This window comes from Bombina bombina, chromosome 5 (genome assembly GCF_027579735.1).
Source record: "Bombina bombina isolate aBomBom1 chromosome 5, aBomBom1.pri, whole genome shotgun sequence".
Lineage (NCBI taxonomy): Eukaryota > Metazoa > Chordata > Amphibia > Anura > Bombinatoridae > Bombina > Bombina bombina.
Genome location: NC_069503.1, coordinates 677,091,003 through 677,105,976, shown reverse-complemented (window position 1 = coordinate 677,105,976; position 14,974 = coordinate 677,091,003). Strand labels below are relative to the sequence as shown.

The 14,974-nt window shown below is 36.8% G+C and overlaps 1 protein-coding gene across 2 annotated transcripts in view; it reads right to left on the bottom strand.

Annotated features, from left to right (window-relative positions):
• The window catches only part of TNFRSF11A (TNF receptor superfamily member 11a), a 367,845-nt gene that overhangs the window by 20,372 nt on the left and 332,499 nt on the right, over positions 1 to 14,974 (bottom strand). For both annotated transcript variants that reach the window (XM_053714632.1, XM_053714633.1), the window contains exon 5: positions 13,790 to 13,883. In XM_053714632.1, the coding sequence (XP_053570607.1) occupies positions 13,790 to 13,883 (94 nt within the window). The remainder of the gene's footprint in view (positions 1 to 13,789; positions 13,884 to 14,974) is intronic.

Below are 14,974 nucleotides of genomic sequence, written 5' to 3'. Positions count from 1 at the left end.
CCCTAATCTGCCGCTCCCGATATCGTCGCCACCTACATTACAGTTATTAACCCCTAATCTGCCGCCCCCAATGTCGCCACCACTATACTAAAGTTATTAACCCCTAAACCTCTGGCCTCCAACATCACTAACACTAAATAAATATATTAACCCCTAAACCTAACCCTAAGCATAACCCTAACGTAACCCTAACCCTAACGTAACCCTAAGCCTAACACCCCCTAACTTAAATATAATTACAATAAAGCTAAATAAACCTTACAATTATTACCTAAATAATATCTATTTAAAACTAAATACATACTTACTGGTAAAATAAAACCTAAGCTAGCTACAAAATGACTAATAGTTATATTGTAGCTATCTTAGGTTTTATTTTTATTTCACAGCTACGTTTGTATTTATTTTAACTAGGTAGACTAGTTAGTAAATAGTAATTAACTATTTACTAACTACCTACTTAAAATAAATACAAAGTTACCTGTAAAATAAAACCTAACCTGCCTTACACTAAAAACTAACATTACAATAAAATAAAATAAATTAAATTATTAAAATACAATTTTGTAAATTACAAAAAAAACAAAACACTAAATTACAAAAAATTAAAAAAACGAAATTATCAAAAATAAAAACAAATTACTCCTAATCTAATAGCCCTATGAAAATCAAAATGCCCCCCCCAAAATAACAAAAACCCTAGCCTACACTAAACTGCCAATGGCCCTTAAAAGGGCCTTTTGTGGGGCATTGCCCCAAAGAAATCAGCTCTTTTACCTGTAAAAAAAAAATACAAACACCCCCCAAAAGTAAAACCCACCACCCACCCAACCAACCCCCCCAAATAAAAACCTATCTAAATAAAGCTAAGCTAACCATTGCCCTGAAAAGGGCATTTAGCTCTTTTACATTGCCCAAACCCTAAGCTAAAAAAAAAACAAACACCCAAAAAGCCCTTAAAAAAACCTAACACTAACCCCGATGATCCACTTACAGTTATCAAAATCAGGACATCCAGCCTGCAAAGTCATCATCTAGGGGGCAAGAAGTCTTCATCCGGGCGGCAGTGGCGGCTGGTGAATTTTTAGGATGGGGGTGCACAAGACCCTCCCCCTATTAGAAAGACACACCCCTTTGAAAAACCACGCCCTTTTTAAAAACACGCCCATTTAACAAGCCACACCCATTTAAAAAGCCACACCCCTTTGTGAAAGTCACGCCCCTCAAATGGCCCCGCCCATTTGAACCAGCAGTGTTTTTGGTCATCGTCTTCTTGAAATATCCAGCCCCGGCCTGGGGGTAACTTCAGCTGAAGTTTGTGACTGATTCCTCAACATTATTCTCAAGTATCTGCTGATATTGAGTGGAATCCATGAGACCCTCAACAATATTCCCAGTAGTACAGGTCTTTGGAGGTGGTCTGTGGGCTGTTTTTGACCGTTCTCACCATCCTTTGCCTTTGCCTCTGGCCCTCTCTGATATTTTACTTGCCCTGACACTTCTGGCCTTAACAAGAACTGTGCCTGTGGTCTTCCATATCCTCACCATGCATTGCTCACTGTGTTCCTCATAGTGGACACAGACATCTTAAATCTATGAATGCATACTCTTCAGTACAGCCATGTTCACGTGCGACAGTGCACAAATGGAGGAGCCTACACTACCTGCTCAGTTAAATTATATAATAACATATATATATTAACCAAATGATTAATTAAAGCTGCAAAATAATAAGAATGTTGAATGTACATTTATGAAAACATATATATTCCTGGATTTAAAGAACAACGGGCAAGGTGAACTACAGTCTAAAACTAGTAGGCAAGTAGATTTTTGGTTGTTCGAAAATATATAACTTGTAGGACTGTAGGTAAGTAGCTGTGAAGCTGTTATAAAATATATAATTGTTTTATAAACTCTGAGACTCTCAGCAATCTGCTAATAATTCTAAACTAAAATAGTGTTTTAACTTTAAGTAGTATAATTACAGCAGGCAGCAGCCGTGACAGCCGTCAACGGGCAAGGTGAACTACAGTCTAAAACTAGTAGGCAAGTAGATTTTTGGTTGTTCTAAAATATATAACTTTTAGGACTGTAGGTAAGTAGCTGTGAAGCTGTTATAAAATATATAATTGTTTTAAAAACTCTGAGACTCTCTGCAAACTGCTAATAATTCTAAACTAAAATAGTGTTTTAACTTTAACTAGTATAATTACAGCAGGCAGCAGCCGTGACAGCCGTCAACGGGCAAGGTGAACTACAGTCTAAAACTAGTAGGCAAGTAGATTTTTGGTTGTTCTAAAATATATAACTTTTAGGACTGTAGGTAAGTAGCTGTGAAGCTGTTATAAAATATATAATTATTTTAAAAACTCTGAGACTCTCTGCAAACTGCTAATAATTCTAAACTAAAATAGTGTTTTAACTTTAACTAGTATAATTACAGCAGGCAGCAGCCGTGACAGCCGTCAATGGGCAAGGTGAACTACAGTCTAAAACTAGTAGGCAAGTAGTTTTGCGGTTGTTCTAAAATATATAACTTGTAGGACTGTAGGTAAGTAGCTGTGAAGCTGTTATAAAATATATTATTGTTTTAAAAACTCTGAGACTTTCTGCAAACTGCTAATAATTTTAAACTAAAATAGTGTTTTAAGTTTTAACTAGTATAATTACAGCAGATAGCAGCCGTGACTACTTTTATAACTTGTAGGTAAGTAGCTGTGAAGCTGTTATAAAATATATAATTGTTTATTTGTTTTAAAAACTCTGAGACTCTCTGCAAACTGCTAATAATTCTCAAATAAAATAGTGTTTTAACTAGTATAATTATAATAATTTATATTTTATAATAAATTATACAGTTAATATAGCAGCAGCAATCAATTAACTGCTTTTGTTGAAAAAAAAGAAAAAAAAAAACTTTTAAATTTTTTCTCAAAACTTGCAATCTACTAATGCAAAACTTGCAATATAATTAATTATCTGCTAAATACTTAAAAGATAAGAATAAAGGCAAGTTGTTTTTAAGTAGCACTCCCCTAGTCCTATAATCAAATGATTGATCTAATCTATTTAAGTATCTGGCTGCTGCCTGCTGCTAATTAAAAAAATTTCGCTGAAAAATTAAGTTTCCCTTTAAGTGACGTCATCCAAGATGGCGTCCCTTACATTCCTATTGGCTGAAAGATTTATATCAGCCAATAGGAATAAAAGGGGAAAAAATCCTATTGGCTGTTGCAATCAGCCAATAGGATTGAGCTCTCATCCTATTGGCTGATTGGAACAGCCAATAGAATGAAAGCTCAATCCTATTGGCTGATTGGATCAGCCAATAGGATGAAAGCTCAATTTTTTCCCCTTTAATTCCTATTGGCTGATAGAAATCTTTCAGCCAATAGAAATGTAAGGGACGCCATCTTGGATGATGTCACTTAAAGGGAAACTCATTTTCCAGCGAGGATCGTAAGAAGAGGATGCTCCGCGCCGGATGTCTTGAAGATGGACCCGCTCCGCGCTGGATGGATGAAGATAGAAGATGCCGTCTGGATGAAGTCTTCTTGCCATCTGGATGAGGACTTCGCCGGCTGGATGAAGATGGAAGAGGCCGCCCGGATGAAGACTTCTTGCCGCCTGGATGATGACTTTGCCGGCTGGATGAGGATAGGTGTCATATCACAGTAATTCTCTCTCTCTATACTTCATGTTTTCCACGTTTGACTGTCCCTTTAAACATAATATCACATGACCGTTATGCCTTTATAAGCCCTCCTCTCTAATTCAACTATGCTTGGTAATTTGATTCGCATGAGGAGTGATCATAACTTTGAAGAAGCTCTCTCTATTTTTCATCAAGTGTTTGCTAACCTTATATCTGCAAAGTTCTTTTCAATCACAGGACAGCATACTTTATTCTGAAACGCTAACTGACATACAGCGTGTCTGCAGTAGTTCGGCGTCTGACGTCATCAGCACTCCGGGAGTCAGTGTCGCAGCTCCTCTCTGTTGCCGGATTCTACACTGCTTCTCAGGACAACTTATTCGCCAGCTAGCAAAGACTCCACAAGTACACGCTGGTCATGAAGTGATGGGTATCGTACTTAACATAAAGTTATTGCCGAAGTTACGCTAATATCATATGTTCCAAAGACTGTATAGACTAACAATTCAATCTGATACATATACGTTACTAATGGAAAGTTTGCATGCTTAACATCCTCTGCATATAACCTGGTTATTTCTGCATACAATATAATGCCATAACAATCCTGCTGTATTTATAAATAAGTTTGCATATGAACTATACTAACCTGAACATTCAAGTATTGTATCTGAGTGATATGCTACATTCTATTTAAAGAGATACTAACAGAGCTTCAATTACATAAAGTTATAATATATTCAATCTCCAAAGAGATTATTTATTGTTTAGCAATAGTTATTATATTAATTAGGAGAGTATTAGCACATTCACATTGTTGTGCATATCTCCAGCAACTAAAGTTAGTTGTAATTTACTTTTGACCTAAACTGGTCACCCTCAGTCAATGAGCAGAATAAGGTTCCTAGTTTATCAAGGTACCCAGGTTTGGTGTGAGACTGAGTGGAGTAGATACAACTGGGTTCACATTAATCATATAATAAATCCTCACAATAGGTTTTTTGAAGGTTTTTTTGGGTGGGTTTTTTTAGCTTAGTGTTTGGGCACTGTAAAAGAGCTAAATGCCCTTTTAAGGGCAATGCCCATCCAAATGCCCTTTTCAGGGCAATGGTTAGGTTAGGTTTTATTTTTTATCGGGGGGGGGTTAGTTAGTTGGGTGGTGGGTTTTACTGTTGGGGGGTGTTTGTATTATTTTTTTACAGGTAAAGTAGCTAATTTCTTTGGGGCAATGCCCCACAAAAGGCCCTTTTAAGAGCCATTGGCAGTTTAGTGTAGGCTAGGTTTTTTTTTTTTGTTTTTTTTTGGGGTTTTTTTTTTTATTTTGATAGGGCTATTAGATTAGGAGTAATACATTTTTATTTTTGATAATTTCGTTTTTTATTTTTTGTAATTTAGAAAATTGTATTTTAATAGTTTAATTTATTTTATTTTATTGTAATGTTAGTTTTTAGTGTAAGGCAGGTTAGGTTTAATTTACAGGTAACTTTGTATTTATTTTAAGTAGGTAGTTATTAAATAGTTAATAACTATTTACTAACTAGTCTACCTAGTTAAAATAAATACAAACTTACCTGTGAAATAAAAATAAAACCTAAGATAGCTGCAATATAACTATTAGTTATATTGTAGCTAGCTTTGGTTTTATTTTACAGGTAAGTATGTATTTAGTTTTAAATAGGAATTATTTACGTAATAATTGTAAGGTTTATTTAGCTTTATTTTAATCATATTTAAGTTAGGGGGTGTTAGGCTTAGGGTTACGTTAGGGTTAGACTTAGGGTTATGTTAGGCTTAGGGGTTAATATATTTATGTAGAGTTAGTAATGTGGGAGGTCAGAGGTTTAGGGGTTAATAATTTATTTTAGTATATTTCTTTGTGGAGGGCTTGCAGTTTAGTGGTTATTAGGTTTATTATAGCGGCGGTGTGGGCGGACAGCAGAATAGGGGTTAATAATTTAATTTAGTGGCGGCGATGTCCGGAGCGGCAGATTAGGGGTTAATAATTTTATTTTAGTGTTTGCGATCAGGGAGGGCCTCGGTTTAGGGGTTAATAGGTAGTTTATGGGTGTTAATGTACTTTTTAACACTTTAGTTATGAGTTTTATGCTACAGCTTTGTAACATAAAACTCCTAACTACTGACTTTAGATGGCGGTACGGATCTTGTGGTTCTAGAGTGTACCGCTCACTTTTTGGCCTCCCACGCAAACTCGTAATCCCAGCGCTATGGAAGTCCCATTGAAAAAGGACTTTTTAAAAAGTGCAGTACTGAAGTTGCGTGACGGCCAAAAAGGTGTGTGGCACACCTATACCTACAAGACTTGTAATAGCGGCGTTAGGGAAAAAGCAGCGTTATGAAGCATAACGCTGATTTTTCACCCATAACTCCAAACTCGTAATCTTGCTGTTGGTTTAATTATAATGCTGGTGCACTGAGAATATCTAGCTATGCTTCCATGCACATGCAGAGAAAAATACAAGTATATTGCAAATATGTTTCTATTCAAAGATAGAATTCATCTATGTGCATTAAAATTTTGACCAGAAGGTCCCTTTAAGACATTTACTATGAAATCTTAATCTGAAAGAGTATGGTGAAATCCCACAAGACCACAGTAAAGCAAATTTTTAACTCAGCACTAACGATGCTGATTGGCTGCTGTTTTTTTGCTTTTTGTTCACCATGCAGATGACAATAAAACAACTGCTCACAGAGGTGAAGACATATTAGGGTTAAATATATTACTTTTTTTGTACATAGAAATGTTAATGTGATTTTTTCTAGTCAGCTTTTTACAGATGTGCAGCATCACTTTCAAGTGATTTACCTCATGGCTAACACTCGTATTTAATAAATAAAATTGTATATAAAAAAAAAACTATGCCCCCGATATACTAAGGTCCATGTAAACAAAGTTCCCAGACAAGGAACTTGTCTGCGCACCTTTCGGGCCTCCAAAGCAGTATCTGCTGAGAAAACCCTCACGCAGCCATGCTTCCTGCACTTGCACAGCCAACGGTGCAAGAGCAGAGCTTGTCAATCATCCTGGACAAATTAGCCTTTGAGAAAGCCGTGCTAACGGCGAAATGCGCATCAGGCGTATTGGGTGTTAGTTTTCCTCCACAATAGTCGCTTCATATCAGCCCTTATTAATTGAATCGATGGAGGCAATGTCCTCATAGCTTAATTCTAGTCACACAGAATAGTGCTTACCTTGGCTCCACTATTGAATTAACTAGAGTAATTTGTGATGAGGTCAATCCTCTTTTTTAGTTAATAATCTTTTGCAATCCGTGAGCCCATTACATTGGTTTGCGCTGGGCTGTGTGCCTGATAATTATTAACTGATTCCTTGGTGTCTAATATTCTATTGGTGGAGACTATCACCCTATGTAATATATTTTTAATTCATGTTTTAATACACACACTGTTTGTCTCAAATTTACACACTGTTTGTTTCATATTAATATTTTATATCATTCATAGTAAAAGTTAAGTTTTAATTGGATCCCTGATTGCAGGTGATCTCCCCTGTCCTTACTTAGTATTTGCATTGATACAGGTACTTCTTTTGAGTGCTGAGTAACAAACTGTCAAATTTTTTCCTGTTTGGTTATAAAGAAGGACCATTAGTGAAATGCCGCAATGAACTTAAGACCCATATTAGTAATGACAAAAAACGAATACGACTAATAGTCAGGATAATACATTTAGGGATGCTATAGTATTCACCACTGAATATTCCCAACAGTATGACACAATTGTAAAAATTCTAAAGAAGCATATGCATATTCTCCTGGGAGATGACATTTTAAAATCTTATGTAAATAATTTCATATTTGTTCCAAAAAAACCTAGAACACTAGCACGGAGTCTATCTCCTAGCATGATAAAAGACAATAAGGCTTTCAGACTGTCTTGGCTAAATAAAAAAGGTAACTTCAAGTGTGGCAAAATAAATTGCCACATATGTGCCCATGTTTTATTGGGTAGCAATTTCTTTAGCAGCACCAACGAACAGCAGTTTGATATTAATTTTTATGCCAGTTGTGGCACAATATTTTTTATTTATCTGCTAACTTGTAACCTTTGTCAGTGCCAATATACTGGCCAAACATCTAGGGAAATAAGGAAGAGATTTGGTGAGCACACCAGGGATGTCAAAAATTATAACAAAGATTCTGCTGTAGCCAATCATTGTAATGGCTATCATTTCACTGATAAAGCTGATATGTCAGTAAAAATTATTGCTAGAGCTACCGTCCCCATTAGAGGTGGCAATAAATATAAAATTCTGGAGAAAAAAACATAATTTATGCTTACCTCATAAATTTATTTCTCTTGTAGTGTATCCAGTCCACGGATCATCCATTATTTATGGGATATTCTCCTTCCCAACAGGAAGTTGCAAGAGGATCACCCACAGCAGAGCTGCTATATAGCTCCTCCCCTCACTGCCATATCCAGTCATTCGACCGAAACAAGCAGAGAAAGGAGAAACCATAGGGTGCAGTGGTGACTGTAGTTTATTTAAAATTTAGACCTGCCTTAAAAGGACAGGGCGGGCCGTGGACTGGATACACTACAAGAGAAATAAATTTATCAGGTAAGCATAAATTATGTTTTCTCTTGTTAAGTGTATCCAGTCCATGGATCATCCATTACTTATGGGATACCAATACCAAAGCTAAAGTACACGGATGATGGGAGGGACAAGGCAGGAACTTAAACGGAAGGAACCACTGCCTGTAGAACCTTTCTCCCAAAAACAGCCTCCGAAGAAGCAAAAGTATCAAATTTGGAAAATTTGGAAAAGGTATGAAGCGAAGACCAAGTCGCAGCCTTGCAAATCTGTTCAACAGAAGCCTCATTTTTAAAGGCCCAGGTGGAAGCCACAGCTCTAGTGGAATGAGCTGTAATCCTTTCAGGGGGCTGCTGTCCAGCAGTCTCATAGGCTAAGCGGATTATACTCCGAAGCCAAAAAGAAAGAGAGGTTGCCGAGGCCTTTTGACCTCTCCTCTGTCCAGAGTAAACAACAAACAGGTTAGATGTTTGACGAAAATCTTCAGTAGCTTGTAAGTAAAACTTCAAGGCACGGACTACGTCTAGATTATGCAAAAGACGTTCCTTCTTGGAAGAAGGATTAGGACATAATGATGGAACAACAATCTCTTGATTGATATTCTTGTTAGAAACAACCTTGGATAAAAACCCAGGTTTTGTACGCAGAACTACTTTATCTGAATGAAAGATCAGATAAGGAGAATCACAATGTAAGGCAGATAACTCAGAGACTCTCCGAGCCGAGGAAATAGCCATCAGAAAAAGAACTTTCCATGATAGAAGTTTGATATCAATAGAATGAAGGGGTTCAAACGGAACCCCTTGAAGAACTTTAAGAACCAAGTTTAAGCTCCATGGAGGAGCAACAGGTTTAAACACAGGCTTAATTCTAACTAAAGCCTGACAAAATGCCTGAACATCTGGAACTTCTGCCAGACGCTTGTGTAAAAGAATAGACAGAGCAGAAATCTGTCCCTTTAAAGAACTAGCTGATAATCCATTGTCCAAACCCTCTTGTAGGAAGGACAATATCCTAGGAATCCTAACCCTGCTCCATGAGTAATTCTTGGATTCACACCAATGAAGATATTTACGCCATATCTTGTGGTAGATTTTCCTGGTGACAGGCTTTCGTGCCTGTATTAAGGTCAATGGAGCTGTATGGATGGCCTCTTCCAGGGCCTCAAACCAGAATGCCGCCGCAGCAGTGACAGGCGCAATGCATGCAAGGGGCTGTAAAATAAAACCTTGTTGAATAAACATTTTCTTAAGGTAACCCTCTAATTTTTTATCCATTGGATCTGAAAAAGCACAACTGTCCTCAACCGGGATAGTGGTACGCTTTGCTAAAATAGAAACTGCTCCCTCCACCTTAGGGACCGTCTGCGATAAGTCCCGTGTAGTGGAGTCTATGGGAAACATTTTTCTAAATATAGGAGGGGGGGACAACGGCACACCGGGTCTATCCCACTCCTTACTAATAATTTCTGTAAACCTTTTAGGTATTGGAAAAACATCAGTACACACCGGCACTGCATAGTATTTATCCAGTCTACACAATTTCTCTGGCACTGCAATTGTGTCACAGTCATTCAGAGCAGCTAACACCACCCCAAGCAATACACGGAGGTTCTCAAGCTTAAATTTAAAATTAGAAATCTCTGAATCAGGTTTCCCCGAGTCAGAGATGTCACCCACAGACTGAAGCTCTCCGTCCTCAGGTTCTGCATATTGTGACGCAGTATCAGACATGGCTCTTACAGCATCTACGCGCTCTGTATCTCGTCTAACCCCAGAGCTATCGCGCTTGCCTCTTAATTCAGGCAATCTGGTTAATACCGCTGACAGGGTATTATCCATGATCGCAGCCATGTCCTGCAAAGTAATCGCTATGGGCGTCCCTGATATACTTGGCGCCATATTAGCGTGCGTCCCTTGAGCGGGAGGCAAAGGGTCCGACACGTGGGGGGAGTTAGTCGGCATAACTTCCCCCTCGACAGAACCCTCTGGTGACAATTCTTTTATAGATAAAGACTGATATTTACTGTTTAAGGTGAAATCAATACATTTAGTACACATTCTCCTATGGGGCTCCACCATGGCTTTTAAACATAATGAACAAGTAGTTTCCTCTATGTCAGACATGTTTGTACAGACTAGCAATGAGACTAGCAAGCTTGGAAAAAACTTTGCATCAAGTTAAACAAGCAATATAAAAAACGTTACTGTGCCTTTAAGAAAAACAAATTTTGGCAAAATTTGAAATAACAGTGAAAAAAGGCAGTTACACTAATGAAATTTTTACAGTGTATGTAACAAGTTAGCAGAGCATTGCACCCACTTGCAAATGGATGATTAACCCCCTTAATACCAAAAACGGAATAATAAATGAAAAAAACGTTTTTAAAACTAGTCACAACAACTGCCACAGGTCGACTGTGGTTGTTACCCTCCTCAAACACGACTTTTGAAGCCTTTTGAGCCCTTCAGAGATGTCCTGTATCATGCAGAGGGAAGCCGAGTGTCTCTGTCTGTAATTTTAGCAGTGCAGAAAAATGCTAAAATAGGCCCCTCCCACTCATATTACAACAGTGGAAAGCCTCAGGAAACTGTTTCTAGGCAAAAATCAACCCAGCCATGTGGAAAAAAACTAGGCCCCAATAAGTTTTATCACCAAGCATATATAAAAACGATTAATCATGCCAGCAAACGTTTTATATTGCACTTTTATAAGAGTATGTATCTCTGGTAATAAGCCTGATACCAGTCGCTATTAAATCACTGTATTTAGGCTTAACTTACATTAATCCGGTATCAGCAGCATTTTTCTAGCAAATTCCATCCCTAGAAATATGTTAACTGCACATACCTTATTGCAGGATAACCTGCAAGCCATTCCCCCTCTGAAGTTACCTCACTCCTCAGAATATGTGAGAACGGCAGTGGATCTTAGTTACTTCTGCTAAGATCATAGAAACCGCAGGCAGATTCTTCTTCTAATGCTGCCTGAGATAAAATAGTACACTCCGGTACCATTTAAAAATAACAAACTTTTGATTGAAGTTAAAATCTAAATATAATACACCACTCTCCTCTTACTACCTGCATCTTTGTTGAGAGTTGCAAGAGAATGACTGGATATGGCAGTGAGGGGAGGAGCTATATAGCAGCTCTGCTGTGGGTGATCCTCTTGCAACTTCCTGTTGGGAAGGAGAATATCCCATAAGTAATGGATGATCCGTGGACTGGATACACTTAACAAGAGAAAGAACTGTTCTACTGTTCTGGATGTTAAAATTAAAAATTTGTCTTCCTATTGGAATGAATAAGGAATGTGACATGAATTACTTTATTGACAACTAACCCGTATGTTCTGAATTGTGGTTATTTATGCTGTCTTGTGTCACATTCCTTATATCATTAAATTATTTTTAATACTGTCATTGTTCTTGAAGGTTAGATGTTGCCTATATTTATTATCATTATTATTAAACATTTCCTTTTATATGTAGAGCATATACGGTTTGGTGTTAAACATTTTTTCTGTTTCTAATTGTTATATGTGTATATTTGCATTGTGTTTAGTACTTTGATTTAGTTTTACACTTGAGTACCACATTTGTTTATTATGCATAATGTGTATTTTATTCATTATGAATGATATAGTAACTGCATGATTTGTTTCTAAGTCATATTATGTTAATATATAATAGGATCTGCCTTGTACTTTTTGTATGCCCGCTTTATGTGTCCAATTAACATTTCCAATCACTGTTTTTAATCACAGGCTTGTTCTCGGCCTTTGATTGGTTATTATTATTATTATTTAAATGTATATAATACTGCCACCTAGTGGTCAGACCTTACTTTTAAACCATTATCTATACATATATGTAACAAAAACAAATATTGCCTAACAGATAGAATGCATCACCGTTATTTAATATTTTTATAGAAATACAGGCATATCAATTTCTCTATTAAGTCCCTTAGGGACCAATGCCTTCAACCTGTGGATCCAAGTAGATTCCTTACGTTTAAGTAACAGCTCCCTATTGCCCCCTCTCCTTAACAGGCCGACACTGTCAATTATTTGCCATCTTAATTGTGATATATTGTGTCCTGCTTCTAAGGAGTGGCAAGCAATGGGCACCTTTTTGGCACCACACCTAATATTAGACCTGTGTTGGCTAAGTCTGTCCCTGTAAAATCCTGGAAAATTAACATTTTATTAAATACACAACATAAGAGGATTTACAGGTACAAAAACCCTTGATCCTAAACTTTTTCCTGTCTGAGGATGCAGAACTTCAGTTCCTCTTATTACTGAGATACAGTTAGCACATTTAAAACATGGGAAAGTACCCATATTCTTAGAGGTGATGTGGCTCTGAATTTTTTGTTTTGCTAGTTCCAATATCATTCTTCACCTCTAAATCCTTCAGGTTAGGAACACGTCTATAAGCCATCATAGGTGGTTTCTGAAAAGATTCAACATCTTTACTGTGATTCTTCAACACATGCCTATACCTATTGATGATTTGTAAAATTTCATGGCTATAAGGATTAAATTGTGTAACACATACCAATCTATTCTGCTTAATGTGGTTATTTATGAGTCAGCACTGATTGGCTGATTGGTCTGTCAAAAGAACTGAAATAAGGGGGCAGTCTGAAGATGCTTAGATACAAGGTAATCACAGAGGTAAAAAAGTATATTAATATAACGGTGTTAATTATGTAAAACCGGGGAATGGGTAATAAAAGGGATTATCTATCTTTTTAAACAATAAACATTTTCAAGAGTAGACTGTCCCCTTAAATACAGTTGTACACTTTAACTAAATGTAGAGTTATCTGGTGATAACATAAAATAAGACTGAGCAATGTGAAAATCTATCCCCAAAAGCTAATGACAGCATCAAATAAACATTGAATAATGAGGCAATAACCATTGTATGTGCCTTAAATGGTTTTAGAAATGTTAAAGGGATATTTTATAGATAAGCTACATCACTTGAAAGTGATACAGCATGTTTTAAAAGGATGACTAGAAAATATCACATCAGCATATTTATGTAAAAAAGAGAATATTTAAGTACTCTTTTTACTGTTATCTGCATGGTGAAAAAAAAAACAATAAAAACAAACAGCATAATCAGTACTGATTTTACAGTTTACTGTGAGATTTCACAATAATCTCATGAGATCTCATTGCAAACTTCTTTAAACTGATGAGGGAAACAAAGTGACTGTCTGCATATGCCAGGTGCATGTTCCTTGGTAAGTCCATTTTTCCATATCTTTCTTTTTATATAGAGATGACCATATGATATTTTCTAGTCAAATATGCTGCATCCAACCTTTGGGTATCATGCTCCTTTGTCTCTATAAGAAAACCTGTAAAATGTATATAAATGTAAAATGGGTATCTAAAACCTCTCATATTTCTATACTTGCTCTATCCTTGGGTGATTCAGATGAATTTATGCATAACAAAATAATGGCTAAAGGTTCCCAGTGTTTGCCTGGTCCCTAGGTTACATACAGTACTAACAAAAAGCTTACTTGGTCCAGGGTTTGCACTGTTCTGTGGATGAGGATATGTTGGAGAAGAAGCCGTCACGACAGGCTGCACAAACAGTATCTTTATCAGTTTCAGCTATTGGGAATAAACATACACAATTAAGGAAGTGTGTTTGGATACTGAAAAGACAAAGTACACAATTCATTCATTCAGCTTTTCTAAATCACAGAGAGAGAAGTCACAACTTGCAGTCTTTGTACCATCATAAATAATAGAGCAGCATTTGTCTCCATTCCAACTACAGCATAACATGCATGGTTTGGTATTTTAACTTGATCTTATTATCCTTTCTTTATAAAGTAGTATTAATGAGACAGTAAGCACTTTGAGATTGTAATATAAAATGCTTGATTATGCATAGTAAAACAATATTGCAATATGCTTTCATTATTTATTTTGTCCCCTTTCCTTTAATATAAGTTATTTAATGTTATATTTTCCAGTTCTAAAAACTGAAAGATCACATGGAAGACTTCACAAGCCTAACCCTGCCACATAGGTATCTATAATTTGCAGTTTGTTATCTTCTCATTTCTGCTGAAGCTAAACATTGACAGAGGCAAGTCCTGCATTCTCCAAACTCAGGTTGGCTCCTCCAAGTAAGGAAAGTTGTGTTTGTATGTGTGTGTGTGTGTGTGGGGGGGGGGGGTGTTCATTGAAAAACAATAGCAGCAAACAAGGTGTTAATTTGTTTTAATAACATTCATACTCTGCTGATATGTTAATCTATTGGAAGGCTGAATGAAAAGAACATTAGTCAAAGTTAGATACTGTTTGTCTCTGAGTCACTGTGTGCTGTAAATCACCGTAAACATGATATGATCTACAAACAGGGTTGCCACCTTTTCTGGAAATAAATACCAGCTGTGCTCATTAGAATATATTTGCAAAAGCTTCTAGGACTGACATAAATAATCATTCATTTAAAATTAGATTCAAATACACTTAGAACAAATTTTCCTCTGATATAGGGGGATATTTATTAAGCCGTCAACCGCAAATACGCTGGAATTCCACATCGTAACTGTGGCAAGCTTGATTCGACCTAGTTATCAAAGCCTACAGACCGGCAAAAGTTGAAATCTGATCCGCCGGTCTCAATCCGACACAGATCGATGCTTACGTCATTACAGATGTTCCAAATACACATTCTGCACTATTTGACA